The sequence below is a fragment of the Perognathus longimembris genome, chromosome 10 (assembly GCF_023159225.1).
Source record: "Perognathus longimembris pacificus isolate PPM17 chromosome 10, ASM2315922v1, whole genome shotgun sequence".
In the NCBI taxonomy this organism is placed as follows: domain Eukaryota; kingdom Metazoa; phylum Chordata; class Mammalia; order Rodentia; family Heteromyidae; genus Perognathus; species Perognathus longimembris.
In genome coordinates, this window is record NC_063170.1 from 4,295,552 (window position 1) to 4,323,521 (window position 27,970).

Below are 27,970 nucleotides of genomic sequence, written 5' to 3' on the forward strand. Positions count from 1 at the left end.
CTCCGTGCTCCGCGGACGCCTCGGCTGGAGGGGCTGGCTTTGCAACAGTTACGAGGCCTCCTCGGGAGCTTCTAAGCGGAGCGACCATACCCACGCCCCGCAGAGCAGGTCTCGGTGGCTGATGGGCGGGGCCGGGCGGGGCCTGCCGGCTGCCGGGCTCCTCAGGGCGAGTGGACCCGGATCCGGAACAGGCCTTGCTGCAGCTGCAGGCGGAAGAGCTTGCAGTTGGCGATGCGCAAGGCGGCACAGCCCGTGCGGCGGAGGTCAGAGGGGAGCAGCGGCTTCGTGTGGTGCCAGGTCCCCGTGCTTCTCTTAAACTCCCGCACATAATCGTAGTTGGTGCCTGAAGACAGTGAACAAAGGTGAGGCCCGGGACCTCGAGGATCCGCAAACGGCCTCTAAGCCACCGGAGCAGCCGCCTACCTGTGTCCAGGTCTCCGATCACGTAGATGCTGGCTCCTATAGGGACAGCGCCATAGACGAAAGAGGAACTGGCGGGGATGCACAGATTCTGGTCGTTGAGATAGATCCACCTGCAGACAAAGCCCAGAGGCACGGTCAGGAAGGGCGGTGTCATGACCACAACGTCCAGGATGGCAGAACTGGGGTGCCACGGGCCACTCTATGGGACCCCCCCCCCACAGTGGGAGACCTCCACTGTGCTTCTGCCTGCCAGCTGGAATGAACCAGTCGCCATTCCTTTTTATGTCCAAGTAGTATTCCACTAGAGGGATAAACCAGAGTTTGCTCCTCTCACTTCCCCAAGCTCGCGTGTCACGTGACTAGAACTGTTCCAAGCTCTAGGGTGAGAAGTGACAGGTATCTTTCTGAGTTGCTGGCTCTACAGGAAGGGTGATAAGAAGATACCTCATCATTTTTTATGTAGTACCAGTACTGGAGCCCGAGCTTGAGGCCTGGGTACGGTCTCTCAGCTTTTTCTTGCCCAAGGCTAGCTAGCATCCTACCGCTTGAGCTGTATCTCCACTTCCTTTTTCTTTTGTGTGTGTGTGTGTGTGTGTGTGTGTGTGGTGGGGGGGGGGAATAGCTAATTGGAGAGAAGAGTGTCACAGACTTTCCTGCCTGGGTTGGCTTTGAACCATGATCCTCCTCAGATCTCAGCCTCCCAAGCAGCTAGGATTACAGATGTGAGCTGCCAGTGCCTGGCTGAGAACGAATCTTGTAGAACGAATCTTGTAGGAGGGTAGATTTTGTAATGAACAAGGAAACACTCTGTCTTCAGTCACAATGCCTCCGGGCAGGGGTGGCAGCGGCGGGAGGCTCAGAGAGCTCCAGAGAGAGGCCGGGGACAGAGCAGGAGCCGGTGGGGCCGAGAGGGAGAGAGGAGACCGGAGCCGAGCTGACTGTCCCGAGCGAGGGAGGCGCCTGAAGCCTCATAGGTCCCTAGGCGCAGCCGCGGGCTGAGCAAGGAGCCCACTCAGCGTGGCTTCCAGATCCTTCTCTGCAGGCAGCCTGCCGGGCAGCCCTGGGCGGCTAAGCCAGCCGTCAGGAATCAGACATTGGGCGAGACGCCTGTGGGAACCAGGATTGCCAAAATCTAAGTACAGAACCCCAGGAAGAAGAGGGAGGAGAAGCCTCCACGGGAGTGCATCTGCTCGTCTCAAAGCTGGGCCCTGGACCAGGCCACCTGCAGCCGTGAGACGGAGCCCCCTGCACTGTGGAGCCCGCACGGAGCACGGCTCCCAGCAGCCCTCCCCGGGGCAAGAGACGAAAGCCGGGGCCCCCACCGCACCACGGAAGCCGGGGCCCCCGCCGCACCACGGAAGCCGGGGCCCCCGCCGCACCACGGAAGCCGGGCCCTCCACTGCCACACGAAAGCCGGGGCCCCCGCCGCACCACGGAAGCCGGGCCCTCCACTGCCACACGAAAGCCGGGGCCCCCGCCGCACCACGGAAGCCGGGCCCTCCACTGCCACACGAAAGCCGGGGCCCCCGCCGCACCACGGAAGCCGGGCCCTCCACTGCCACACGAAAGCCGGGGCCCCCACCGCACCACGAAAGCCGGGGCCCCCGCCGCACCACGGAAGCCGGGCCCTCCACTGCCACACGATAGCCGGGGCCCCCGCCGCACCATGGAAGCCGGGGCCCCCGCCGCACCACGGAAGCCGGGGCCACCGCCGCACCACGGAAGCCGGGGCCACCGCCGCACCACGGAAGCCGGGGCCACCGCCGCACCACGGAAGCCGGGGCCCCCGCCGCACCACGGAAGCCGGGGCCCCCGCCGCACCACGGAAGCCGGGGGCCACCGCCGCACCACGGAAGCCGGGGCCACCGCCGCACCACGGAAGCCGGGGCCCCCGCCGCACCACGGAAGCCGGGGCCCCCGCCGCACCACGGAAGCCGGGGCCACCGCCGCACCACGGAAGCCGGGCCCTCCACTGCCACACGAAAGCCTGGGCCCCCGCCGCACCACGGAAGCCAGGGCCCCCGCCGCCACACTGACAACGTCCTGGTTGTGATCCGGAATTACACAACTCAACGAGAGCCAGAAAAAACCCACAGCTCATTCTCATGAGAATGCCCACTGCGAGGTGACTCACGCGGGGAGGGACTAAGGCTGCGAGTCTGGTGGAGCCACCCCGGCCAGGCCCAGTGAGGGGAAAGGGGGGAGTTCGAATGCAGGCACCACAGTCTCACTTAGTATGGAAAGGCAAACAAGCCCAGGAAGAGGAGAGAGCCAATTTCAGAACAGAACTCACTCTACAAATGAACTGTACAGACAATACTGGGAAGTAGAAAATTCACTGGATGGTCACAGAGACACAGGAAGGTAAGGAAGCTTGAGGACGCCGCTCTGATCGGGAAAAGGGCTATTCCAAAGGGGAAGACGGGGCAAACAGCCTAGTCAAACTGGGTGGTCCCAGCCCTGATCCTAGCTAGGTGGGAGGCGGAACGCTGCAGGATCATAGTTTGAGGCCAGCCCTGGTAGGAAAGTCTATACCAGACTCTTTCTCTAAAATGAGCGAAAGAAGCAGAGCTGGAGGTGTGGCTCAAGCAGTAGAGTGGAGAAATGAGATGACTGAAGGGCAGGGAATGGGCAAGTGGAGCCGTGGTTCAAGTGGTAGAGCACCAGCCTTGAGTGAAAAAGCCAAACAAGAGCGCAAGGCGGGGCTGGGAATGTGGCCTAGTGGTAGAGTGTTTGCGTCGTATACATGAAGCCCTGGATTCGATTCCCCAGCACCACATATATAGAAAATGGCCAGAAGTGGCACTGTGACTCAAGTGGTAGAGTGCTAGCCTTGAGCAAAAAGAAGCCAGGGACAGTGCTCAGGCCCTGAGTCCAAGGCCCAGGACTGGCAAAAAATAAAATAAAAAAAGCGCAAGGCTCTGAGTTCAAGCCCCAGTATGGGGTGTTGGCTCACCCACCCCCCCCCGACCCCAGGGCCATGGCTCTCACAACCCATCATTGTCAGGATCTGCTAACAACTACAGCAATGCCTGTGCTTTCCTTCTACCACTTCTGTTTTTATTCAGAAAGAGAAAAGAATAAGACTTGGCATTTTCCCAGGAAAGTTCTAACCTAAAAATAGAGAACAAAGACAGGAAGACAAGAGATTAAGTAGAAACAATCAAAACGGTCTCCAGTCTAATAGCGACTGCTCATCTGGCAACTGCTTCCACGATACGCAAACAGAACATCCTCTAGGGGCTCTTCCTGGGGACACTGATGGGCAAGGCTGCGTCTCTGAAGTCAGTGCGGTGCTCGAGGAAGTTGCTCGGGCCCCAGGATGCCTGCCTTCGGACGCGAGCTCAGCCACACGCTCACCTGCGGGTTTGCTCGCCTTCCTCCGTGTGACACAGGGTCCCCCGCCCCTGTACCTCAGGGGCCGCCGAGGAGGGCGAGGGAGAGGAGAGCCAACACTCAGCACTTGTGAGCCGGCCACATGCTCAGTGCTGTCTACGCACAGAGGTCCTATCTATTACACTGACGGGAGCCTTAGCGTTCATCATCTGCTTACAAATGAACACCAGGGGCCTAGAAGGAAGTGGAATGCATTTTAACCTATTTGCTTTTAAACAGCAACAAATCCCTCAATGAGTATGAACTTAAGAGCAAGCGATAGTTTTATGTAAAGTTCATCAGCTACAAATACGGAACAGGCTTCTGGAAGCATAAAGGCCCTGACAAGTTCCAGCCCACCCAGGGGCAGACTCAAGTCCTACATGGCCGGCACAGGGGGTGAAAACATTTCAGTGTGATGTTCCTGCTAGCAGTAGTTGGAAACAAAGGCAAGCTGACTCTGGAAGCACGCAGGAATGGCTGTTAACAGCTGACTCTGGGAGACGCAGGCATGGCTGCCCAGTTACCTTTTAAACTCGTCGTGGTAGAACTCAGACTTGCAGGTGACCATCTCACTGCCCTGGATGTCCTCCCGGCTCCGGACTCCCCCAAACACGTAGAGCTCCATGGCGACGCCGCAGGCCACCGCTCCAAACCTGCAGGGCCGGAGCACAGAGGGCACGGGTTCACCAGACCCGGTCGGGCTCTGCCGCTTGTTTTCACGACCATGGCCCGTGCTTCGTGCACAGCGGGCCTTCCTCGGTTGGGAGACACCGAGTCAAACAGCCTCCGGGCTCCCCAATAGACAGCAGGGGCAAATCCAGGCTCCAGGCCAGGGAACCCCAGCACACTGGCCTCCTTGCTCACCTCCTCTCTTTCAGCGGGCAGATAGCAGTCCACTGCTGTGTCCTTGGATCATAACACTCCACAGACTCAAACAGCTTTCCGTACGACCCTCCACCCATGGCATAGATTTTCTTCTTCATAGCTGCATAGCAGCCAATCTGAAAGAAGAGGACCGTGGCTGAGGAAACGCAAGGCTTATTCCTAACACTGGACAAATTAGAGCGCAACTTGTGCAAAGAGTGCACTGAGATCGTTAGGGAAAGGTTCGGTTTCTAACAACAAAACTACTGCGTTTTAAATAAGAGAACACACATACTGTAATTTTTTGGAAAAGAGCTCTTCCAGCTTAAGTGAGCTAAGCCAATGGACTGACATTCTCTCTGCCCTCTTTCCTGCAGGGCTTGAACCCGGGGCCTCCACCACTGAGCGCTTCCCCGCACTCGTGAGGCCTGAGTTCTATCCCTTGTCCCTTCACCAGTACTGAAGATCTCAGGATTTCCAAGGGGGCACAAGAAGTCACTCAGTGCCCGTACACGTGGGAGGGAGAGCCCACACGGTGGGAGACACACTACACTCCTGCGTGGAATGGTCTGATGGATGCGGAATCTGCACAGCAAGTCCAGATACAGGCAGACGTGGCTGTGCTCTCAGTGTCTGAGGAGGAGGAGGGGCTGGCCAGCCCTCGCATGCGGTACCTGATGCTCACTAGCAGAGAGCAGCACAACACAACACACGAACCCCCCCCCCACCCCGCCCTCGAGAACCATTAACTTGCAACTGGCCATGACGAGCCGCCGTCCTCACCTTTCGGACCATGGTCAGGTCAGGTTGCTTTGTCCAAGTTCTGGAATAAATGTCGTAGCACTCCATGGAGATCAGCTCCTTCTCGCCGTCCTCCCCTCCCAGAATGTACAGCACCCCATCGATCTCCACGATCCCGAAGTTGTGTCTGGCCTGAGGAGACAAGGAGAGTGCGTGGTGACGGTGGAACCTCACGTGGGAGGCCAAGATGGCAGACATCTTTTCTCCAGTGTTCCAGGGGAAACATCCAGGCACGCTTCTCCCCAGAGCCCTGAGTCCCAGAGGACTTCCCAACAGCTCACGGGAGACACGGGTGGGCCAGAGCCAGCCGCGGGCTGGAACCAGGCTGCCTACGCCAGCAGAACCGTTCCTCCTCCACACACACAAAGCTATGAGATTACCTTAGCTGGCAGGTGGCTCATGACAAGTGCCTCACCTGGCAGTGGTAAGGCAGGATGAGGAAGTTACGGCCAGGGCACCCAGTGGGCTGGTCGTGCCTGGGGGACTGGGGAGGACAGGGGCCTGCAGCCACAGCCCTGGAAATGACTCGTGGGACAGCTGGTCACTCTGTGCCCGCATCCAGCTCACACAACAAAACACGGACGGGAGCGGAGGGGACTGCCTGCTGTCAATCTACATCAGCATGTGTGAAGAGCTGGTGGGGGCAGGGATGTTGTGTGGAATAGGAAAGGGTGCTGGGGCAGGGGGACAGCACTCAGAGATGGGGGCAAGCTCCCCAGCCCATCGGCATGGAGCACAGACCCCCGCCCCCGGCTTGAGAAGTAGACAGTCGAGGAAACAGAGGCAAGAGAGCCAGGTGGGCGGAGGGCAGGCAAGATGCCAGGCTAGGCCAGGCTTTTCCACTCCTCTTCCGGAACACAGGCGAAGTGCCAAGGAGAAGGAGCAAGAACGAAACATGAACGCTACCTCGTTCATGGGGGGCAGCGCGGTCCACGTGTTGGCGTCGGGGTCATACTTTTCTCCCGAGCTCAAGGTCTGCTTGTTTTCATCTTGGCCCCCGAATACGAACAGAAATCCTTCTGCAAAGAGGACACACACACGACCCCTGAAATCACGTCTCCCGCGCCTGTGAGCACCGCCGGAAAGAGCCGGCCCTTACTGCATGGGATTGGCGCCTTGGTGACGGCCCCACTGTGCCCCACTCGGGGCGCCGGGCCTTGGTGACGGCCTCACTGTGCCCCACTCGGGGCGCCGGGCCTTGGTGACGGCCCCACTGTGCGCCACTCGGGGCGCCGGGCCTTGGTGACGGCCTCACTGTGCCCCACTCGGGGCGCCGGGCCTTGGTGACGGCCTCACTGTGCGCCACTCGGGGCGCTGGCCGTCACGCTTTCCTCCTTAGGCTCCGGAAGGTCCCCAGCCCCTGTGGCATGAGAGGCAGCTGCCACCGCCTCTGTTGCCGGGCAGCTCGAGCCCCAGCGCTCATCCACGCTACTCCTGGCTCCGGGTGTCAATCCGCTTCTGAGCCACGGCCCACTTCTGTTCTGTGGTCCCGGGGACACGCAGAGCCACAGCACCTGGATGGGCTTTCCATCCAACCCAGGGTCCAAGCATAACTGCTCAACTTCCCATTTCGTGTTACCTTCTGCAAAACCCATCTAAGGTGCTGGGTAAACACACGCCCGGAGTCCCGGCGACTCGGGAGAACCGGGCACCAGTGGCCCACGCCTGGAGCCCTGGAGACTCAGGAGCCGAGATCGGGAAACCCGGCCTGAGCATTCAAATCCCGGGGACGCCAGTGAACCAGTCAAGAGCTAGAAGTGGAGGGAGGGCAAGTGATCAAGTGGCAGCCCTGAGCTGAAGCCTTGCGTTCAAGGCCCAGTACCAGCACAGAAACAAAGCCTATCAACCAAAAAACAAAACCCCAATCTGGGTGAAAACAAAACAGTGTCTGTGTGGGTGTGACCCCCAAATGCTGCAGCCCGAGGCCTACCTGCCGAGAGCACCCCGTGGTTGATCCTGGGCATGCTGAGGGGGGCCAGCTCGATCCAGAGCTGCCGGTTGGGGTCGTAGAGGGGGCACATACACCGCATGGCTGCCGTCGGTTTCCGAGAGCTGGGGAGACGAGGAATGGAAGGCACGGCTCAGCTCCCGGCCCCCCCGCCAGTCCGGCACACCGGAAAGCGCCAACACCGACGAAAGGGACGAGGCGCGGCCCCACCCAAGTCCCCGACTCACACTCGCTCCTCCCCGCCAACCGTGACGATGCACTCCGAGTAGCCCCGCGGCTTGAAGTTGGCCAGCATGGCCTCCCCCTGCTGCGGCTGGCTCAGCGGGATGTTGCTGCACTCTTTGACGATTTCTCGCACCAACGGTTCATTCAGCATCTGCTCCCGTAGATAACTGGAGTCCAACCCTGAGACCCAGAGCGCCGACATGACGTCCTTCATGTGGACCTGCAGGGGAGGGTGGGCGGGGGGGGGACGGGGGACACAGGTTCCAACTCACGGAAAACTCAAGGGCCAACGGGCTGGTATTACCAGGCCGGCTGGCAGCGCAGTTACCCAGATGTGCCTCCCATAGCTCAGGGAAGTTGTAAAGCTTTCAAAATTATCAGTGCAGGGCTGGGCGCAGAGGCTTCTGCCTGTAATCTCGGCTACTTTGGAGGCAAATAAAGGAGAATCACAGTTTGAGGCTAGTCTGGGCAAAAAATTGCTAGCAAGACTTCATCTCAACAAAACAAGTTAGGCTTGGTGGTAAACATCTAAAATCCCAGCTACTCAGGAAGCACAGGAAAGGAGAAGGCCGGTCAGAGGACAGTCCCAGGCAAAATGTGAGATCGTGTGGGAAAAAAAATACTACTAAACTGCTACAGCAAAAAAGGCCGAAGGAGCGGGTCAAGTGGCAGAGCGCCTGCCCAGGAAGCCTGAGGCCCTGAGTTCAAAGGTCAGTAACACTAACACACAGGCACACAGATTACCATGTAATCACTTCTGCCAATGCAGATCGCAGTGCAAAAACGTCTACCATGCACAATGTGAACACTTTGCTGCGCAATAACGTCTGAACCAACTGTCTAGTTGATTTGATCTATGATTTATTTATTAACTGGTATACTTATTTTAAGCACACTTTTCTCTATTTCAAGTAATAAAAGCCAGTCGTCTTTATCGCACTAGGTTCAGATTCACCAAAGGACAAGGGCGGTAGAGGCTGGGAAGGAACAGCACTTCCCACAGGCAAAATGCACACTTTGTCCTTTTTCCTAACTTACCCAACTAACAAGGAAAAAGAACATTCCACATCCCAGCTAAAACCAGATTCCAAATGTACACACTCCCAGGCTACAGAATTAAAATAATTACAAGATAATCATTATAACTTAAGTCAGCAGTCACCCACAATACTTAATAGTGCAATTATACATTTTGAAATCCACTCTGAAGCCAACACAATTTATTTCTTATTCTGAAATGAGTAATTGGAGCTACTGTCTTCTTCACAAAGAAAGCAAAGCTCTGGGATTTGGCCCACACCCCACATGGACTGGGATCTGAAGAGATGCAGGGGGCAGGGGGGGGGGGTGGCGTGGGGCTTCAGGGCTCCTGGGCTTCTCCCAGCACTAAGGGCCTCACTGGGGCTCCACATGACTGGCTAGGCGGAGCCCTGACTAGGCGGAGCCCTGTGACTGGTTGGGGCGACTGCTTCCCTGGCTGGCAGTAGGAGCAGCACGCCCAGCTCACTTCTTGAGTCAGCTGTGCAGCAACATCAAGCCCAGGACAAGGCGTCTCCAGCATCTTTTCACCGCTAGCATTAGTACGGTGGACTGAGTGATGACAGGAGGGGAGCCAGCAGCAGGAAGACAGCTGGGGAGTTCTGGGAACAAGGGAGACAAAGGCTGGGCAGGAGCTGAGAACCTGCAGACCTCAGTCAGTGGAAGACTTCCTGGAAGTGGTTAAAGCCTTAAGATCCAGGATTCTGGGTACTCGAGGCCCGGGAGCTGCAGGAGCCAAGGGTCCTAACACCCCAGCTCCACTCAGGAGCGCTGACACTAACAGGCACTGCCTGCTGTTCTCACTGTGGCTAGAAGCAGTAGGTGTCAGTTCCAGGGCCAGTGGCAGTCCAAGCCCAGAGCGGCAGGCCATGCGCACTCAGGAATGACAGCTGTGCCTCTAGCTCCGCCACCCCGGGCCGTAGGTACTGGAGGGCCCAGGATTGCCACCTTTGAAGTCTCTTCCTTACCTAGCACAACGCCTATCTGGACAGAACCAACAGCTGACGGGGAGCAGTCTGAGAGACCAGCACTGTCATGTTAGATGGGCAGACGTTTTCCAGGTATGGTGTGTGTGCATGTGCCAGTACTAAGACTTGAGCTCAGGGCCTTGCACTCTTGCTCGGCTTTCTTGCTCGTGGCTGGCACCCTACCACTAAAGCCAGGCCTTCAGTTCAGCATATTGCTGGTTAACTGGAGATGCAAACTCTCATAGACTTTTCTGGCCCAGGCTGGCCTCAGATGGTGGTCCTTTGGGTCTCAGCCTCCTGGGCGGCCAAGATACAGTTGTGAGGCACCAGTGCCACCAGATGACCTTTTACGTCACAGTCTGGTAGGTGTCTTTCCAGTTGAAGAAGGCGAAACAATTGGGACCTAGATTAAGACTGAACACAAAAGGCAACAGGAGAGTGTCGTAAGTGATAGGTACCTTTCTTAGTTCCGTGTCATGCGCTATCCATCGGATGACTGCTTCAAACACGTATCTTTCGTTGCCAACGTTTAGCTTCTCTAGAGAGATCACCTCTTTGAGCTTCTGGGGACTGAGCTCGAGGAACTCCTCCGTGCTGCTGACGTCCCGGAAGTGCGTCTCCAGGAACTCGGTGGCGAGGTAATGCACATGGTGCAGGCAGTAGTGCAGCGCGAAGTCGCGGATGCCGATGCAGTTCTCAGCTGCGATGCAGCCTTCTAGGAACTCGCAGCACAGGGTTTTTAGGTCTGTCAGTAGCAGCAGGTCCGCTGCCTGGACCACATCTTGGATTGTGTCTTCATTGAGCCTGATCTGTAAGAGGACCAGAAACATGTTATGTTTGAATGGAGGTAGTTGAGCCCAAACCACTCATCTAGTAAGTCAGCCTACACAAAATTCCCACTTCCCTACGTCTGAGACGAACGAACGCTGGCCATCTCACAGCCTGGCCCCGCACAAGTTTCCAAGCATCTGAGGCACCGAGGGGCCCTCTACCCTTCTACCGTGGCCGATCTGGTTCCTCTGACACCCGGCAGACACCTGGCTGAAAGGCTTAGCAAGGGGGGAACCGAAGGGGGTTTCCTTTACATTGACTCCAGAGCTGCTGAAAACCTTGCCTTCAAATACGCCATGTGGGAACTGAGGTGCAAAGGCAGCTGAGAATCCCACTCCCTTCCGGACTGAGTCCTCCGCCCGAGGGCCCCGCCCGGTAGGAACGAGAGCCCCCCCCCTCCCGCGTTCCCTGTGTTCTGATCAGAAACTTCTTTCTCTATCCACTCAAGTTTCTCTGTAACAGCAAAGCAAGCGGGAGATGCGGGCCATGAAGGTCCTGCTGGCTGTCACGAGGGCGCCCCCTGCAGGACGGGGCCTCCTGCCCTCCGCAGTGCCAGAGGCACCGGCCCCACAAGGCAAGCAGCACACCACACGTAAAACCAGACCCGAGCAACCCAACTGTGCGAGCCAGCACTGACTAAGCCATGCGCACGGGAGACCTGCCTGCTCCCAGGACGATCTGCGGACCGCTGAATGCGCACACGAAAAACCCCTAAGCTCCATCTCGATCAAACCAGACGCCAAGGGAGGAGCCTGTTACAGCTCACACCATACATTTACAAGCTTAACTTTGTAGATAGTCTCATGGCTCAACCCATGCTGGCATAGGGGTGTGTTCTCGCTGTACTAACACCTGCACAGACCCCCTCCCCCCCCCCCACGTCACACCAGAGGCTGCTCCCACAATGCTCTTACAGTGCTACAAGGATTTTAAGGGCGGTCCTAAAATTGCTTTAAATTCATTCATCTCTAACAATCACACACATAAACGCCCACTGCCTGTGCTCAGAGAAAAGAGGAGACACTATGAGAAAATTACACCACATACTTCTAGAAAATGAGAATCACCAAGTCTGACCCTGAGAGACAGGAGAGGAAAAATGGAAGTGAGGAAGGACCAAGGAGACCACAGAGAGAACAAAGAGAAGGCCCTCTCGCGCACCAGCTGCAAGACAGTCTAGCCTGTTCAGAACTTGCCCTGACACTCCTGAGAATCTTCTCAAGAATTCCTACCGCCATCTGGAGCTGGGGGAGGGGAGAGGGCAGAAGAAGGAAGTCCAGTCACGAGCCCTGTCTTCCCTGGCATGGTTTCCTCTCTAGAAATCCAAGGGGAAATCGGCAGTATGGATGGGGTGGGGAGTGGGGGGGGGGGGGAACACGGCGGTGCCGGCCACAGACACAGGCATCTAACCAGCTCTAGCATCTTTCAGCCAGGGGAATCCCTTCCTGGGACAGGAGTTCCTCCTGTCTACAAAACAACTGGTAACCAAGGAGCCTTCTCTTTCCATGCCTTCGAGACCGAATAGCCGGAAGCAGAGTGGGTACGGAGCAAGGCTGGATTCTAGGTACCACGCCCCTGCTGGGGGGGAGGGGGGCCAGGGAAGGCCCGGGCCACCCGTCCAGGCTCCACAGAGCGTGGCTCCGAGCGGCAGGCCACTAACTCCGTCAGCTTCCCTTGAGGGAACGCTGGCCGAAGGCTCCGTGACAGGCTGTGGCAGAGGCTTTGTCACACAGGGGTGGGGACACGGACCCCCGAGGGGTTGAGAAGCCTCGCCTCCTCCCAGGTCTCCTACCTGCCCACTGAAGATGTAATCCAGGATCTCTCTCATAACCATTACCGATATCCCTTCAAGTTCAATCTTATAAGTGGATCCATCATCTTTTGGAGGATTATAGTTTAACTTTGTCCTAAGAAAAGGAAAAAAAATGTAAAATTTCTATGAAATAGCTATAAATATTAATGCACTAAATATGTTAATGTATATACTTATCAGTATAGTCACCTCCACCTAAGAAATTTAGTTTGTTAACGTCAGTGTATTTTTATTAACTTTATAGAACATTGGTCCCAGTATTCAAAACGTTGCTTTGTTTTTCTAGTACTGGGGATTGAAGCCAGGGCCTCACACTTGCTAAGCAAGTGCTTTGCCACTGAGTTATACCCTCTAATCCTCAAAACACTATGTTTATTTATCCATTTCACTGTGCTGGTACTGGGGCTTGAACTCAGGGCTGGGCACTGTCCCTTTGCTTTTTCACTCCAGCCTAGCCCTCTATCAAATTGAGCAATAGCCTCCCGTTCCGGCTTCTTGCTGGATAAGTGGAGGTAGGAGTCTTACAGACTTTCCTGCCCGGGCTGGCCTCGAACCTGCAGGGTGGATTTGGGTAGTTATCAATTTGCAATCAACATTCCCCTCCGCAGACATCACCACGTCACAGGCCTTGGTGCACACTTCTGCGGATTGGGAACACATGGGAGAAGAGCACGAACAGGTGTCTTGAGGTGGAGCAGGGCCTCAAAGGGGAGCCCAGGGAAGCCCCCGCCTACCCCCTGGCGAGCAACAGGCGGGGCAATGGGTGGGGGCCAGGCTTCTGTCTCAGGACACTGGGACTGGCACAGGGCCACCAACAAAGCCAGGGCAAAGGGGCAGAGGACAGGAAGTAACAGGCGGACGCAGCTCTGTGCAGTCCATCTGCGCACATCACTGCCTCTGTCTTGGGCACAGGATTTGTTGTGACAGAACTCGTCACCATCTATTCGCCATCTAGCACCCAAGGAAGGAAACAGATTGGCTTCCTGTGTCTTCAGCATACCTAATAAATAGCGGTGTGGCCGTTGGTGCGGATTTATCGACTTGGTCATGAGCATGCAGTTAGGGAACGGTGTCTTGTTTCCCCGAGCCCTAACAAACCACAGCTGCTCAGAAATAGCACGGCCGATGGAGAGCTTTTTCCACCACAGCTGCTGGCCTGTGGACCCCCAGGGCCGCTGGCCCCCCGGCCCCTGTCCGGAGGGTGTGCTCTCCCTCCTGGAGGACTGAACGCCCACCTCTTCCAAAGTTGGGCACAGGGCCCGGCGCAGGGTGATCGGTGAGGCCCCGCTGTGCTCCATGCCCCTCCCCCACCCCCTTCCACCCCAGCCAGCTGGGGGGCCGACACCCTGCCCCATGAGAATCATGAGGAGCCCCGCACCACAGCCCCCCTTCCCATGACCCCAGGCCCCACGATACATCAGAGGACACCCCAAAAGAGCCCGCGGCTCCCTCTGGGGGGCCTGTCATCCTCTGTGAGGATGAGACACAGCGGTCTGAACCTGGCTCTGCCGAGGGGCCATGCCCATTTGCCTCCATGCCAAGGAGAAGTGGAAGGGCGGCCCAGTCTCCAGGTCATGGGTTTGAGAGAAGGACGGCGGTGCTTTCTGAAGAGAACGCAAACACGGAGTTACAGCGCGGCAAGGCAACTGCTGTGCACACGAGTGGGGGGTCACGGAGGTCGGGGGGGGGACAGCTGCATGGAAGCAGGGCACGGGGCAGTGACAGCCACTGCCAGAGCCAGCTGGCGCTCGCTCCAGGAATGCACAGCACAAGCTCAGGGCCCAGCTGAGCCCACGTCCCGGAGCCGGAGGCTCCCGCAGGCACTCCGCACATCTCTCGCCTCCAGCCTCTCTCTCCTGGCCTCCCCTGAACCCCGGCTCCTCCTGCCCCGAGGGCTGGCTCTCCCCAGCTGTGACGCGCCCCAGCGTACGCCACGGCTATCGTCTGGAACGACTGCTGCTTAGCTTCTTGCCCAGATCACGGTAGTTCTGCCCGCCCGACTTCGTTCAGAAGGGTGCCTCGGTATTTTTAGAGTTTCCAGCAGGTCTCTGAAGACGCTGGAGTTTCAGCTGAGTACATTCCGGAAACTGCCCTCCAGTGGTGGGGAAGAGAGGCCGCGCCGAGACTCGGAACGGGAATGGAAGGTGAACAGGAAGGGACGATGGCAAAGGGACACACCGGGGCGACAGGCAGTGGAGCCCGCGGTCTCGGCACCGAGGAGACACCGAGGAGGACTGGGAGGCCTCCAGGGAGCTGGGCTGAAGGAGTCCCTGCCGTGGAGCCAGGGAGAGGACGGGCGAGGCTGGAATCCAAGGTGTAATGAAGGCACAGAGAGAGACAGGGAGGAGACCAGAAAGGAGACGGAGGAGAGAAGGGACAGATGTCACAGAAAATGGGGGAGACTGAAAGTCGAGGAAATGGGTGGCAGTGATAAACAGCCCCAGGTTGAGCAACATAAACACCTGGAGGTTTTCACTTGATTTGGCAATTACATTTCACAATTAAAAAAAATAACAGCTTCTTTTCTTTTCTTTCATGCCAGTTCTGGGGTTTAAACTGAGGGCCTGTGCACTGTCCCTTAGCTTTTTCGTTCAAGGCTGACAATCTACAACTGGAACCATACCTCCACATGACCTTATGCTGGCTACTTGGAGGTAAGAGCCTCACAGACTTTCCCGCAGGGCTGGCTGCGAACCACCATCCTCAGATCTCAGCCTCCTGAGCAGCTAGGACTATAGGCGTGAGCCACGGGTGCCTGGCCAAGGAACAGCTGTAATAAAGTGATGAGACGCGAGCCTAAGAGCAGAGCAAAGACAAAACAGGAGGTGAGATGTGTGCGAGAGAGCAGTGAGGGAAGCCCGTGCCTGTCGGGAGAGAGGCAGCCGCTGCGTTTAGCAGACGCCTTCATCCAACACGCACTCATTTCCTACCGGCCAGGGAACACAGCACACCAGCACGCCACAGAAGAGCAGCGGAAGAAGGGGAAAAGAAAACTAGAGGAAAAGAGGATTTTCGGCAGGATGGGCGGCAAGGAGGATTAGAGTAGAGATGCGTGGATGAGGCGCCTGCCCTGTCAGCCTGCTCCACAGAAGGCGGAATAAAACAAAATTGACGGTGGACTTGACATTTGAAGACTCCAGTATTGTGGACGAGAGGATGGCACTATCATAACCTACTGCCTGCTTTTATGTGGCGGTTGAGCTGAACGTGGCTTCTGTATCTCTGAAAGGTTGTTAAACAAAAGCCAGACAGAGCTCGCAGGCCACCTGCAAAGCCTAAAATATCTCTGGCCCTTTGCAGAAAAAGCCCGCCAACCCCCGCTCTGGATAACATCACGCATGAAAGTCTAGAGACAGATAAACTAACATTTCCGAGCCGTCATCTCCAAGTGCACAGCGGTGGTGGCGGCCAAGCCACAAAGTCACAGCCCCCTGCAGGGGTCTTCACACGAGACGTCTCCCAGGGCTGTGCGCCGCTTCACGGAACACGTCTGCTTCGGGCCCCTGACCCGGGATGTGGCCGGAAGCACACGCATCTGCCCTACAGATGCCAGGAAAAGGAATCCCCACGTTGTCTCCTCGCTTGCTTATGCGCGGGGAATAAACCCTACAGTGCCCAGCGGAGGAGGGGAGAGCAGATCACATGCAACTGCAGCGCCAAGTAGTGATGCAGAAGAGCACGGCGGGAAGTAGTGACCCGGAAGAGCACGGTGGGAAGTAGTGACCCGGAAGAGCACTGTGGGAAGTAGTGACGCAGAAGAGCAGGGTGGGAAGTAGTGACCCGGAAGAGCGTGGCGGGAAGTAGTGACCCGGAAGAGCACGGTGGGAAGTAGTGACCCGGAAGAGCACGGTGGGAAGTAGTGACCCCGAAGAGCACGGCAGGAAGGAAGAGCATGGCGGGAAGAGCACAACGGGAAGTAGTGACGTGGAAGAGCACGGCGGGAAGTAGTGACCTGGAAGAGAACGGTGGGAGCAGGCATGATGCTGAGACACACAGACTGCGGTGTCTGTTGAGTGGGAACAGGAACTGTACATGTGTAACACACACACACACACACATGCCACAACTGGAAGACATTTAGCACACTGTTCACAAGCAGATACTAACTTAGAATGATAAAACAAGTAAACTCTCGGGTGATTTTCCCTAATTTTGTCTATGAAATAGGTTTTTAAAAAATATTTAAATTAAGGGGCTGCGAATATAGCCTAGTGGCAAGAGCGCTTGCCTCGTATACATGAAGCCCTGGGTTCGATTCCCCAGCACCACATATACAGAAAATGGCCAGAAGTGGTGCTGTGGCTCAAGTGGCAGAGTGCTAGCCTTGAGCAAAAAGAAGCCAGGCACAGTGCTCAGGCCCTGAGTTCAAGGCCCAGGACTGGCAATAAATAAATAAATAAATAAATAAATAAAATATTTAAATTAAGTTCTCACAGAAAGCATCAGTAAATTTTACCAATCTTCAGAGATAAAAGTGTTGGAGTTGGAGGCATAGCTCAGGTGGTAGAGACAATGAGTGAGAGCCTCAGATACTGAGTAAGCAGTCCTGGTCTCAACCAGAGAGAGATACAGACAGAGACAGAGAAAGAAAGATAAAGTGTTAAAATTTTAAGACGAGTTCCAAGACAGAATCATGATACAGCAACTTGTGAAGAAAAAATTCTTCTAGAATGAAACAAGCCTCATTCTTTGTTCTGGTCACACCCTGACCTTTTGAAAATACACATAAAAGACACTCATGTCACAACCTGTCAGTTCCATATTTTCTATTTAGAATTATTTTTCAGGTGTTATTCAGAAGAGGCTCAAGACCCCATGCACCAAGGTCATCTTGAGATGAGGCCTCTATGATTTTGGAGGCCCCCACCCCCCTTAAACAATGGGAGTTTGTCTCTCACAGTTCTGAAAGTCAGGAAATCCAAAGGCAGGTGCAATGGTCAGGACTTGGGGGAGGATATTCTTTCTGGCTTATGGATGGGGTCTCTTTATGGCAGAGAGAGAGGGCAGGGCAGGGAGGAAAGGGGAGGAGGAGGCGGGGCTCTCTTAAAAATGTTTCCCTTGGGCAGGTGGAGTGACTCACATGGGAGATCTTCCTCGTAAGCATAGAGTCCTGAGTTCAAACTTGAGTACTGATTCCCCCCCACCCCAGTGTTCTCTCATTAAAAACTGGCTTCTCCGAATCTGATCCTTTAGTGCTACAATATGTAAGTGGCATGAATACTACAGAAGACCCTTAATTCAGCAACAGGTTCATGAGCACGCTCCCGGCCCATTTTCTCTTTCCCAGTGAAAAGAGTTCGAAGGCAGTCTATGACCTCTCAAACCAGCAGACTCCCTGAAGAAGTACAAAGGGCAAGTATGAAGTATGTGAATTTAGGATCATTTTTGTATTCATTTATCATTTCGTACCACGTGACCATTACACCTTCCTTTTTAGAGAGGCAATAGTGAGGAAACACCACTCCTGGTGCTCTGTCCGTTCCCTTAGCGCGGGAGAGGTGCTCTAAGACCCGTCTCCAAGTTAGAATCTTTATACTCCGCCTCTCCTGGTGCCTCTTTAACTGTAACCCAGAGGTCTCTAAACAACTTGAAGCTGCACTTCTCTGCCAGCATGTTGCCAGGGGATAACTGCCCCAGTCACGCTGGAAGGCAGCGGCCCGCTGGAGCCGCTCTTTCTGAATCTGGAATGGTCTCTTCTTCTCCCAGGTTTCCTGGCACCAGCCAGAGGCCTTCGGTGGGGTGGACGGTGCCATGCGAAACAGCACGAATCAGGGTTCTCCGGCAGCTCAAGCTTTCTGTGCTCCTGTCTCCAGCCCCACGTACAATCACAGTAAAAACAACTCGGCAGCAAGATGAATGTTACTGTCAGCCTTGCCACGCCCCTCTCTCTCCTGCGCGGGAGTCCCACTCAGGCCTTTAGTGCCCCTGGCCTGAAAAATAACCAGTACAAAAACAAGGCTGCTTTAAAAGCAGCCAGTGGCCCACCTGCTGTTTCTCCCCTAGATAAACAGCCGCTGGACGTCTGGCTGCCGGATGCCTGGCGGGTGGTTCAGGCGACACCAGAGCAGCCCCGCGGAGGGAGGGGCAATGTGGCAGAATTAGGAAGACAGGGGCGCTGGACCCCGTCTTGAAGGAGGAACAGGATCTGATTTTATCTGTCAGACAGCAGCAGGAGGCCAAAAAGGCCGAGGCAAGACGTGCCCACAAAAAGGAACATAGTGCCGTTCCTGGGCACCTCCGCTCTTCCTCCAGCGGCCGGCCTGGCTGGGCGTCTCGCCCTTTCCTTCACCTTCACCACCCATGCTCTGCTGTGAAAAGTTGGTTTCCTCTTTGGTGGGATACACCGAGCCACACGTCCAGCCTTGCTTCTTCCTCCAGCCTTGCTTCTTTCCTTGTTTTTGTTTTTTGTTGTCGTTTTGTTTGTTTTTTTCAGTTATGGGACTGGAACTCAGAGCCTAGGCACTGTCCCAAGCTTTCTCACTCAAGGTTAGCGCTCTACCACTTTGAATCACAGTGCTACTTCCAGTTTTTTGGTGGTTAATTGGAGATAAGAGCCTCAAAGATTTTTCTGCCCAGGTTGGCTCTGAAACACAATCCTCAGATCTCAGCCTCCTGAGTAGGTAGGATTACAGGCGTGATCCTCTGCACCTGGCTCACTGGTTATTTTTATGGTAGGACTCTGTTCCTGCCGGGCTCCTGCCCTGGGCACCTGCCACCCGAGTACAGACTTCTGGTTGCTGCTGCGATCTTAGGCTTACATCACCATGGACAACTTCCTCTACTTTCTGCTGGGGCTGGCCCTGAACCACGATCCTCCCTTTATCAGCCTCAGGTGTAGCTAGGATCACTGGTGTGAGCCACCCGTCCCTGGCTCACCAGTACTATACTTTAAGATGATCAATGAGAGCGACTGGATAAAAATAGAAGCGAACTAACCTGGCACTCAAGACCACCATTCTTCTCCTCCGTCCACACTCCCTGCTACCCCTGCAGAGGCCCCCTCTGCTCCACCGGAGGGGGCCGCGTCTCTCCTCACAAAGCCCACCCACTCACCCACCCCTGCTCTCCAAGGCCTGTTCAAATACAGCTTCTTCCCATTTGATCCCCCTCAGAACGCCCACAGCTGGGATATTTACACAACCACAACGGTGCTCGTTCTAACTAGCCTCCCCCCCGCAACCACTTGGTAGAATTTACGAGATCTCCCATCTACAATCTCTCTGTAAACTCCCCCTAATTTACTTCCCATCACAGGTGCTGACGACCGCGGAGTGGGTATTGTGAGGCTGCGGCAGGCCAGCCTGGCCGCTCTCTGCGGCCCTGCCTGTCCTCGCCAAGCCCCAAGGCCAAGAAGCACCAATCCGGCAGCCCGGCTCCAGCTCCGCCTCCGCCGAAGCCCAGCCCCAACACCCTCCCGGTCCCTCACAAGCAGCCTGGCCTCCCGGGGCCTTCGTATGCAAGGGCGGATGTCCCTTCCTAAACCATCGGGACCTCCCTGAACTCCATCCTCACCTCAATCGTGTCTTTTTGTGTATGCTGATCCCGAGGCTTGCACTCAGGACCCGGGCACTGTCCCTGAGCTTTTTTGCTCAAGTGGGCACTCTATCATTTGAGCCCCAGCCTCATCTCTGGCTTTTTAGGGTGGTGAATGTAACTAAGAGTGTCACAGACTTTCCTGCCTGGGCTGGCTTCAAACCATGATCCTTGGGGGCCAGCCTCCGGGGTAGCTAGGATCATTGCAAGTGTGCGCCCTAGGGTTCGATCCAGGGCCTCGCGCCCGAGAGGCAGGTACTCCGCTGCTCCCTAGCGTCCCACATGAACTGTTCTCCACGTTAGGACAGTGGCAGCCAGTAGCAATCCTTCATTCCCTAAGTCACCCTGTCAGTAACAACTCTGGAAGATGATCTAACTCTCAACTCTTCCAACAACCCCGGCCATGGCCAGCACTGAGAGACACAGTGACCATTTCCTCGGGAGAGCCAATGCTGCCACCTTCGCCGGAGCCTTTGGCTGTCTTCCTGCTACGCTGGGGCCTGCCACCTGTCACAGCCCGCCACTCGTCACGCCCCATGAGCCCAGAATTCTGAGTTACAAATTATTCCTTTCTATTACAGCTTCAGAACACAAAATGACAGCCTAGCAGCCCTCCTCAGAAGGGTGCTCCTCCCCAACGGGCTCATGAGCGAGGTGACTCCTTACGTGCCCTCACTGTTTGCTTTCTGGGTTACAAATGGACCTTAGGCCCCAGTTTCCTACTATAAGAAAAACTGATTCATGCTTTAAGTAGATACGGGGTTTAATCTGGGTGTAATGTGAAGCGACCAGAGTCCCTATGGAGCAATGTACTTTACATGAGCCTCTAAATTATAAAAGTTACTCTCAGAATGGAGAAGGGAGCCGGCAGCAGGGGCTCACGACCGTGATCCCAGCTACTCAGAAGACGGCGATCGGGAGAACTGCTGTCCAAAACTAGTCTAGGCGGAAAAGTCGGCGAGACTCCATCTCCAAATCAGCCAGCAGAAAAGGCTGGGCATTGCTCACAAGACAGAACACCAGCTGAGCAAGCAAGCCAAGGGAGCGCAAGGCCCTGAGTGCAAACCCCAGAACTGCAAATAAAAAGGAACCAAAAAGAAACGTACGGGGGAACCTAAAGTGTAAGTAGTAAAGGCCAAAAGGGGTTAGACAGAAGAGGACTTAGCCCATTAGACAAACAGTATTAACCAGAGCTAAGTTTTACCTCTGTTACTCAAAGCAACAATCCTCAAGAGAGTTCCACTGTACATCTGACCACTCAATGCTGCCCTTTATGTTTAGCAAGTCTTATTGATTCATTTCATTTGAAACCTTCCACAGTCGTTGCAGAATGGGCACTCCCTGGTGTCGGTGGGAGACCCTGTCTCGCAGGACAAGCAAGCAGCAGGTGGGGAGAGCCACTGCGAATCCTCTTTCCAAGTCCCCCACAGCCTTTGGAGCCCAGGCAAAACCCAACACACATAACACTACTGTTGAAAAGCCCACAGAAGAAAGGGGTTTAATAAGTTTGCAAATGCACAGGAGGGAAGAAAGAGAAAGAAAAGAAGGGAGGGGAGGTGATGGGAGAGAAGGGAAGATTAAATAAAAGTAATTCTAAAGCATTTGGCTGAGGCTGGGGACACAGAAAAGAAGAAAAAAAGAGAAAAGAACGGAAAAGAGGAGAGGGGAGAAACAAGAGTAATTTTAAAACACTGGATTGAGGCTGGGAGTGTGGCTCAAGTGGTAGAGCACCTGCCCAGGAAGCATGAGGTCCTGAGTTGAAATCCCAATACTACCAAAACAAAAATCAATGAAATAAACTGAGAAACAAAACTCATCTGACTGTAAGGACAAATAGGCAAAGGACAGATTTCTTTTTTCTTTTCTGAGCCATGGTCTCATTATACAGCCCAGGCTGGCCTTGTTCTTGAGATCCTCCTGCCTCAGCTTCCCAAGGGCTGGAATTATAGGTGTACCAACACACCCTGGCCTCAGATTTAAGCTAAGCAGTTGTTAGGAAGGTCTTAGAGTAGGTGGATAAAAACAAGGTCTAGATCCATTAAAGGATAAAAAGCTGCTGGGTGCTGGTGGCTCACGCCCGTAATCCTAGCTACTCAGGAAGTTGAAATCTGAGTTTGAAGCCAGCCCCGGCAGGAAAGTCTATGAAACTCTTACCTCCAATTAACTACCAAAGAGATGGAAATGGAGCTGTGTCTCAAGTGGTGGGGCGCCAGCCTCGAGCACAAAAGCTCTGGGACAGTGTCCAGGCCCCAAGTTCAAGGATCAGTGTGCAGGCATGCATATACGCATGCACACACACACAGAGACAAAAAGCTCACCTTAGTTCACTATAAGAGGTTCAAACTTGGAGTGTCCAACTGAATCCCTCAGAAGATGACACTGAACAGACTACAACCGCTACTCAAAATCCTTACGATATTCAGTTGCTGATAGAAATATGGAAACAGACCTGCTAGAGGCTTATACAAACTGAGACCACAAGCAATAAACGAATTGGAAAAAGGCAGTAAGGTGACACTATTAAGTGAGCACTCCTCTAAACCGCTCGCTTCGGTGCAGGCAGACCTGCTCGCTGTCAGGGACTCTGGCTGGATTGCATCTTCATGAACAGGAAGCAAGGAATCAGCTCAGCCACCCCAGCCGCGAGTCAGGGACTCATGGTTGTCCTGGGGGAGGGGGGGGAGCAACTCTAGTGGCCCTCAGTGCCCTGTCACCTCCTGTGGCTACAGGATGACCGCAGACACCCACAGAAAGGGTGCTGACAGCACCATGTTACTAGGAAGCGTGGACTCCCAGGAGAGAGCATCCAGCTCCCTAAGCAGCTCCATCAGCATCTGAAACCTACACGGCAGAACGGGATCGCCAGTCATTAGGGCTCTGGGACAAACCCAGGTCGGCAGCATGAACCTGGCCTGTTACAGTGCGAAGCTCCGGGCGGAGCACCTGACACACGCAGGCGTGCATGGCAGGGGAAGGGACATGTCCAGACATCAGTGTGTCACGGAACTTTAAATGACACAACAAAGCAAGGGACTTTCCCTCTCTACAACACACACAAAGCAAAACAAGAGCAGCACAGAGCCACACACGGTAAAGAATTTGTAGCACAAACTCACTTCCCAGAGAAGGAAATGAGGGCCCAGAAGAGTTATTCAAGACAACCCGAAGCTGAAGGTGTGGTGCCTCCCTCTGTTCTCATCACCACACTCGCTTTCTCTCAATAAACAAAGCAAGAGACAGAGGGAGAGAGGCAGGGAGAGAGGGAAGAAGGAAGAAAAGGAGAGAGGGAGGGAAGAGAGGAGGGAGGGAAGGAGAGAGGGAGGGAAGGAAAGAATGATCCATTTCTGTTATTAGCTGACTCAACAAAGGATCCATAAATCTCGGAGAACTTTATTCATCAGGACTAAAAGCTAAACAATCTAATAGTGTCTACGTCCCTGGAAAAGCCTACATTCTGGAAAGTGAACTCAGGCCCAGGAGGCTTTGCAGAGCCATAGCATGCCAACGCCGCCCTTCCAAATTCTTTTCACATGAACCACAGTTCAGGAGAAAGGGGCTCTGAGCTGCACCTAGGGTCTGTGGACAATCAAAGGGTGTCACACTTGCAACCTGTCATACTCCAGAGGAAGGAGCTTCTGGAAGTCCCACAGGGCCTTTCCCAGGACTCAGAGCAGCTGAGACAGGAGACTATGGGTCATTGTTGCTATGAGGTCTTGCTATTCTCAGAGTCCTCAGCTATGTTTAGACCTGATTTTCCCAACAAGCCACAGGAAAAATGGCATGCAGGGATGGGAATGAGGAGAAGCTGGACACGGGGCATGCTGGGAAAGCAGCCGCACACTCACACTGCTGAGTGGCAGACAGGAAGTCCTGCCTGCCTCTGCGACCTGAGGAGGCGGGGCATCAGAACCCCAGCTTGCCATGAGGTTGTGTTGACAAAGAGGACTTTCCTAGCTTCTTCCCTATATCCTCAGTCTTTCTAAGGTGGCACAATTGCCAAGGATGTCAGGATGAAGAACAAATGCTCAACTAAAGGAAAGACTAATGTAATAAGCGAGAAGACTCATATGTTCGAGCCAGACACCGGTGGCTCACATCTGTAATTCTAGCCACTTAGGAGGCTGAGATCTGAGGATCACAGTCTGGAGCCAGCCCAAGCAGGAGAATCTGTGACACTCATATTTCTAAATAACCACCAAAAAGCTGAAAGTGAAGCTGTTGCTCAAATGGTAGCGTTCTGGCTTTGAGTGAAGAAGCTAAAGGGCAATGCCCATGCCCTGAGTTAAAGCTCTAATACTGGTGTGCATGTGTACAACCCAGCTAAATGACACTAAACAAAACTAGGGTTTAGGGCTGGGGATATAGCCTAGTGGCAAGAGTGCCTGCCTCGGATTACACGAGGCCCTAGGTTCGATTCCCCAGCACCACATATACAGAAAACGGCCAGAAGCGGCGCTGTGGCTCAAGTGGCAGAGTGCTAGCCTTGAGCGGGAAGAAGCCAGGGACAGTGCTCAGGCCCTGAGTCCAAGGCCCAGGACTGACCAAAAAAAAAAAAAAAAAAAAAAACTAGGGTTTAAAAAAGAAGTCTAGACAGTAGAGACCAAGTCTGTGAAACCAAAAACTGCTTGTCAAATAGTATTCCCCACAGGATTGGGGAAGCGACCCAACAGTATGTAACTAAAACCAAACAATTACTCAACATATAAAGGTCAAAAATTGACCTCTCAGGGGAATACAATAGCTCAAAAGCTATGTATGTACGTTCATATAAGACTACTGTCGACATATGGTCTAATATCGACATTACATTTAAAGCCCTAGGCGAACTTTCTTGGGCGTGGCCACGTGGCTACTGTATATGTTCTTGATACATTGCATATTGTATATATGTCTACCTGACTTAGAGAAGAGATAGAAAAACAGGACGTAAGATATCACAAGAAATGTACACACTGCCCTACTATGTAACTGTACCTTTTTTGCACAACACCTTGTCAAAAAATGTGTTCAATTAATAAACAAATAAATTAATAAAAAAAGAAGTCTAGAAATCAGCACACTTTTTAACATCCAATCCATAGATTAATGATATCCCAGATACAAATGCTTACACTTCAAAATAGAAAGATTAAAAAAAACCCACAAAGTTCTAAAAAATATAAATTTATTTTGTTTTCAGTGTATTCTCTATAAAGTTTATTTAAACAGGTTATTTATAAAAGACCAATATTGGGTGTGTGCCTTTAGTCCTAGCTATTAAGGAGGGTTACAGTTCAAGGCTAGCACAGCCTGGACAGGAAGTTTGCAAGACTCCATCTCAACAGAAAAAGCTGGATGTGGTGATTCATGCTTGTCACTTCAGCTCTGTCAGAAAGACCAAATAGGAGAATTGCAGCTCATGCCTAGCTTGGGGAAAAATGGAGAGCCTATCTCAAAAATAACCAAAGCGAAAACACACTGGCATGTGGTTCAAGGGGAAGAGCCTTCCTAGCAAGTGTGAAAACTTGTGTTCAAACCCCAGTACCACCAATAAAGGGAGCAGGGGAGAGAGAGAAGAAGAGAGGAAGGAAAAAAGTGAGAAAGGAAGGGAGGGAGGGAGGGAGGGAAGAAGAGAGGGAGGGAAGGAAGGAGAAGAGGAAGGGAAGGAGGGAGGGAAGGAAGGAAAGGAAGGAAGGAAGTGTCCAGACTTAATGTCCACTCAGTGGAGTGCTAAAAGGAGGCTCCAGTGGCAATACAAGTACAAGGCCAAGTTCAAGGTAACTTTAAAAGGAAAAAAAAGTATCAGTTCAATAGCAAGATCTAGTTTGTTACTGAAGAAACACATTGGTTCATGTTTCTCAGGAATATGTTGAAGATATCTTCCCTACCTACCGACTGCATAGAATGACTGAAAAGAGCCAGGATGTAGAGCGCTTGGTGCGTAAGTGTTTAACTTCTAAAATGCCAAGAGGATTGGTGGCAGGCTTCCCAGTGAGCTCGGGTGGACACAAGTTAACACTGTCACCAGCAACAGGAGGGTAGACCAGGCACCACAAACTTGGGAATCCAACCCTGATTTAAGCATAGGCGTGTGCCCTTGCGACACACACCTCTCATGCCCACGGAGCCCTACTTGAGAGTGCCAGATCTCAGGAGAGCACGCCTTACCGGCGGGCGTTACTCTATCGGTAGACCTCTGTGCAGACCCACGAAGCACTCAAAGCACATTTATTCATGGGTTCAAACATGAAGTGCAACGAAGACTATTTTATCACTCACATGTCTGACCACTGAGCTGAGGCCAAGACCCAGCCATCTTCCCATGCGCCACAGCGCCGGGAGCAGGACACAGGTGTCCAAACTAAGTCCCGAGTGCTTCTCAGCGCCTTCTCCCGCTAACATGGAGATGCCACGGAGCCAAGTCCTCTAATGGCTAAAGTGCTGTGGTGCAGAGGTAGGCATCCATTCAACATATCCACGGAGCCTCTAGACACTGCGCTCCTGGGTATGAAGGGCCCAGCAAGGAGCAGAGGAGAAATCCCTGGCCTCACTGAGCTCACACTGTGGTTGGGAGGGACCCACAAAGTTAATGAGCAAAACACAGGGTCTATTATGGTGCTAAGTGCAGTAGAGAAAAAGGAGTGGAGACAGAGAACACGAGTTCTGTAATTTACAACCCAGTCCTTCGGAGCCAACGGGATGCCACTTAAGGAACAGTAACAATAACACATCTAAAGTAGTTTTCCTAAGCATTTGCCCAAACAGGGACAAGTATGGATACATGGCCCTGTAAGTGCAGTTTGCCAGTGTCTGACCTAAGCTCTGGACTGGCAGTGCTGAGCTGTCCCACAGGCGATCTAAGTTTTATGTCATCAAAGACACCCTTCACCCCTTCCAATCCACAAAGGACAAATGCAAAGGTAGGTACAGGACAGGGCCTGGAGTGTCAGAAGCTTCCAGGGCACTGGAGCTGCCTCTGAGTTAGCACTAACAGCTCCTTCGAAGGTTAAGATATAGCCCTGGGCTGAGACTACAGCACCATCCTCTGGCTTCTTCTGACCCATCAATTCCTGTGACATTCACTATATATAGCCAGCTTACTGGGCACTTTCTCCTTCTTTTTAGAGTCCCGCCCCCCTTCTTTAATTAACAGCAAGTTAGTTTGTAGTTAAAAAAAAAAAAAGCTGCTGAGGGAAAAGACAGCAGTCTCCTATAAGGCCTGATTCACTGTATAAGCAAAGCCACTGTCTTATGTACCTTTCAATTAACCTGGTGAGTTGTGCCGGAAAATCAGGTTTTCTTGAACTTTTAAAATAACCTCTTAGTTGTGTCCTAGTCCCCTAGGATCTCCCGATCTTCAGGTTGTCACTGTAACTGAGGATTGCAGAAATTCGCTAACACTTGGAGTTCTCTGGCGGGAGTGGCTCGCTTCACGGAGGGGGGGTAGGGGGGTGGGGGTGTCCTCCAGCGGGTCCGGGGAGCCGAGCAGACCCAGCGTTCCCGTACGCCCACACCCGGGGGGGTGCTGGTTTGACTTCCCCGAGGAGGGGCGCGTCCCGGCCGGGTCGGTGGCGCCGGTTTGGAGGCGAACGGCCTCGCAAACTTGAGCGGGGAGCCGGGCCCGGCGAAGGGGCGGCTCTCCCCGGCGCGGCCCCGCCCGGCTCGCGGGTGCGGGTCTCCCTCCGGCCAGCCCGCACCCGGTCCGTCCCGGGGCCGCCGGGGCTCCAGGGCCCGAGCCGCTGTCCCGGGCTGGAGAAGGGCGGGGGGGTCGCCGCCCGAGGGGCAGCGCCTAGGGGCCGGGGCCCGGGCCCGCCGCGCCCATCCCGGGCCCCGCCGCGCCGGGCGGCGGTTCCCGGGGACGTCGGGCCGGCGGGGCCCGGGCCCGGGCCGGGGCCCGCCCTCACCTGATGTACGGGCTGGCCGCCGCCAGGATGTTCTTCTGCACGGGGATCTCCTCCCCGTCCAGGACCAGGTGCGCGTCGCAGAAGCGGGACTCCTCGCGGAAAGAGCTGAGCGCCCGCAGCAGGCGCGCGGCGTGCTGAGGGTCGGACACGGCGCTGCCCTCGGCCATCGCGGCGCCCGCTCCTCCGCGGCCGGTCGGGCTCCCGAGGCCGCCGGGCCCGACCCCTCGAGCCGCCCGCGCCCCGCCCGCACGCCCCGCGCCCCGCC

The 27,970-nt window shown here is 54.5% G+C and overlaps 1 protein-coding gene across 2 annotated transcripts; it reads right to left on the reverse strand.

Annotated features, from left to right (window-relative positions):
• On the reverse strand, positions 1–27,970 carry Gan (gigaxonin). Of its 2 annotated transcripts, XM_048355049.1 has the most exons (11): positions 27,706–27,970; positions 12,269–12,383; positions 10,104–10,454; positions 7,642–7,859; positions 7,397–7,518; positions 6,373–6,485; positions 5,449–5,598; positions 4,666–4,802; positions 4,326–4,454; positions 424–533; positions 1–343 (listed from the first exon to the last, which is right to left on the reverse strand). In XM_048355049.1, exons 1-11 carry the CDS (start codon positions 27,870–27,872, stop codon positions 162–164), a joined length of 1,794 nt encoding a protein of 597 aa, XP_048211006.1. In that variant the 5' UTR covers positions 27,873–27,970; the 3' UTR covers positions 1–161. The 2 variants fall into 2 exon arrangements, with proteins under 2 accessions (XP_048211006.1, XP_048211008.1); XM_048355051.1 differs by lacking the exon at positions 12,269–12,383 and having other exon boundaries at positions 2–343; positions 27,706–27,834.